Source organism: Wasmannia auropunctata, unplaced genomic scaffold (genome assembly GCF_000956235.1).
Source record: "Wasmannia auropunctata unplaced genomic scaffold, wasmannia.A_1.0 LD335284.1, whole genome shotgun sequence".
In the NCBI taxonomy this organism is placed as follows: domain Eukaryota; kingdom Metazoa; phylum Arthropoda; class Insecta; order Hymenoptera; family Formicidae; genus Wasmannia; species Wasmannia auropunctata.
Genome location: NW_012027606.1, coordinates 3,168 through 6,319, shown reverse-complemented (window position 1 = coordinate 6,319; position 3,152 = coordinate 3,168). Strand labels below are relative to the sequence as shown.

Here is a 3,152-nt window from a genome sequence, read left to right as displayed (position 1 = left end):
TGGAGTAAATGAAAAGCAACTAATAAGTGATGAGTTTATAGTACGTCTGACAAAGTAAATGTACATTACAATCAAGATACTCTGCTGCGTTGCAGTAAATTGCAATAACGAAATAAAAAAATGTAATAATTATTAATTTCTAACTTTATTGTTGAGCAAACTTGGGGTTACATTACCCACTTAGCTGGAACCAAGATGGCGGATAGGAATACCTACCTCTATAGTGCCTTAGTCTACTCGCATCAATGGTCACTGGGCATTTCTGTTTTGCGCATGGCAAATTGACTTATTGACAAACGTCAGCTGCGTCAGCAAAGCACAGCAACGTCAAATGATTATGTGCAATTAATACTCTTTGCCACGTTCACAGCGGCCGGAACACAATGATCCGGCTGATGTTTGGTTTCTTGATTGGCGTCTTCGTGACAGCGAGTTTCGTGGACACGTATAGATATAACGGTATCGTAACATTTTCGAATAATTTTATATTTTCACATTTGCTTTTCTAACCTATATTTTTTCTATGACTTTTCTTATCACTGTGTACGTTCTTGGGAAATCTTGTTCCAAAAATAAATCTTTTGTGATAAGAACAGAATCAATTATAAACTTTGAATTCGAAATTTGAGCTACATCTTTATTTCAACAAGAAATGTTCACTCGATACCAATAAAGTGATCTTTTTTACTTGAGTTAAAATATCAATTTGTTAAGCTATGTAGCTTTTTACTTTTTAAAAATTATACTTTTATTTATCTTTTATAAGCAATAAGCTGAATTAGTTTCTATATTATAAACACTTTGTTACGATCATCTTTCAGATTATGATGTACAGCAACGGAATGAAAATGCTATGCAAAAATTGCTGCATATATTAGATAACGACTACAACAAGGAGAAACGTAGGAATATTAAAGATGAGTTTGACGGTTGGAGCGGGCGTTGGATGCCCGAAAGGCCGAGCGATCCGAAACCACCGCCGAAAGTATTGCCAAAGAATCAGCCACGATATGAATACGAATCTGTAACAGAGTTACCTCACGAGGTGCACTGGCCTGGACGTTGGATGCCTGAGAGACCAGGCGATCCAAGACCACCGCCGAAAGTGCTGCCAAAGAATCAGCTACAACACGTATACGAACCCATAACAGAGCCGTCTCACGAGATGCAATGGCCTGGACGTTGGATGCCTGAGAGACCAGGCGATCCAAGACCACCGCCGAAAGTGCTGCCAAAGAATCAGCTACAACACGTATACGAACCCGTAACAGAGCCGTCTCACGAGATGCAATGGCCTGGACGTTGGATGCCTGAGAGGCCAGGTGATCCAAAACCACCGCCCAAAGTGATGCCGAAGAATGAACAACACTACGAATATGAATCTATAACAGAATTTCCTCGAGAGATGTACATGGGCCATGTATCACCGGAATGTGACGATGCTAAGGTTGCTACAGTTTTCATTCGCATGAATTATCTTAATTGAAAAGCGTGCTTAAATCAGGGTGGGTACTATCGGGAAAAACCTGGAATTCTTAGAAAATTTCATTTTTGCCTGTGAAAATCATGGATTCACATGGAATTTTACTGCTACTCGGAGAAGTTTTTTAAATTTTTGAAATGTAATTTTATCCCCCTTTAAAAAGTAAACGTGGCCCCATATCGAAGGTTCCTGGTATTGAAAGTTAATTATTTAGTTATTTTAAAATTGACATATACTATATGAAGACTCTTCAATCCAAAAAAATGATAATCCGGAAATAATAAATCAGGCATTAAGAGTCTAATAACGTTGAACTTGGTGCGTGAAACAATTTAATCTTCATACATGTAGTTACATCTCCATACAAAATCTTTCGTTACGTTCGAAAAATTTTGTATGGAGATGTAATTATTGTACATATGAGAAGATTAAATTGTTTCGCGCATCAAGTTCTATACGTTATTAGAACTCTTAGCGCCTAATTTATTTTAAAGCTGTATTGAGAAGTTCTCTAATCTCACCTGGAATTTTGAATAAAATTCCTGGAAAATCCGTGAATTTTCAGGGAATTCCTTTACAAAATTTGAGTACCCATCCTGATTAAATATGCTCTAACGAAATATGTAACAAATATTTTAATAGTAATAAAATTTTAGACCAACTTGACTATCGATTGGGATCATAATCCATCGGAATATACATGTTACGGTCATAATATCGTACCAAGTAAAATTGCAGCACGAATGTATTGTGAGACTATCCCGAAAGCGTATAAGGTAAAAATATGTTGTAGTATTGAAATTATTAAATATTGGCATTTACTAGCACAAATTTTAGTTGGAGTATTTTTTCAGGCTGTTCACAAGTGTATGGACCATAGAATTGAATATGACGTCGATATTCCTCTCTAGTAAGTATATATGATATTCTGGTAAAACTGTCTTCTTTGTCTTTATTCTTGTTATAAACTATTCTTAACAATATTTATGTACACTTCGCAGTGGTCCGCATAGACCTTTGTGGCCAGTTTACGGAGAATACAAATACTTGCCCAAACAGAGATGGCTGCATAGTCTCGAGGTAATAATAATAATAGTAACATAATGTATTGCCTGATAAGTTTGATATAAAAATCATTTATATTCATTATCCTATTTGTTAATAGCATGGCGCGATTGTCATGTTGTATCACCCATGTGCAAATCCACTGGAAGTAGAACGTTTGAAAAATCTTGTTAGCAAATGTCTCTGGCGACATATCATCACACCATACAATTATCTGGAGGAAGAACGAGTAAGTATAGAACATATTGATCTTTAACCACCATCGTAGATGCTTCATCGCATCGTGGCTGCATTCGGTTTGGCGCTTACAGCATTTGCAAGCGTCATTTGTCCTTTAACATTTTTTTTTAAACAAGGATAAAATGATGCTGCGAACGCTATAAGCAAAGCGAACGCAGCCTAATAATACTCGTCGAGTCTGATGGACCTGATAGTTGAAAAGCTTGTTGCAATAATGGGCTAACCCACAACATAGCCGAATATGTGATATTGGAAATGTGATACTAGAAATAATTGTATATTCCCTTTGCTTTAACTTCAAAATTCATTTTCTCCGTTTTTACAAAAGATATGTTTTTATGAAGATTTTTATTGAAATTTTTAT

General features: G+C 36.0%; 1 protein-coding gene across 1 annotated transcript; it reads left to right on the top strand.

Moving 5' to 3' along the window:
- Positions 1-250: 250 nt before the first annotated feature.
- Positions 251-2,777, top strand: LOC105457318 (the record flags this gene model as incomplete). Its single annotated transcript, XM_011701924.1, has 6 exons — positions 251-459; positions 822-1,447; positions 2,140-2,259; positions 2,338-2,393; positions 2,485-2,563; positions 2,649-2,777. Coding segments are annotated over exons 1-6 (1,086 nt in total), but the record flags the coding sequence as incomplete, so codon positions are not given.
- Between the last annotated feature and the right edge of the window lie 375 nt (positions 2,778-3,152).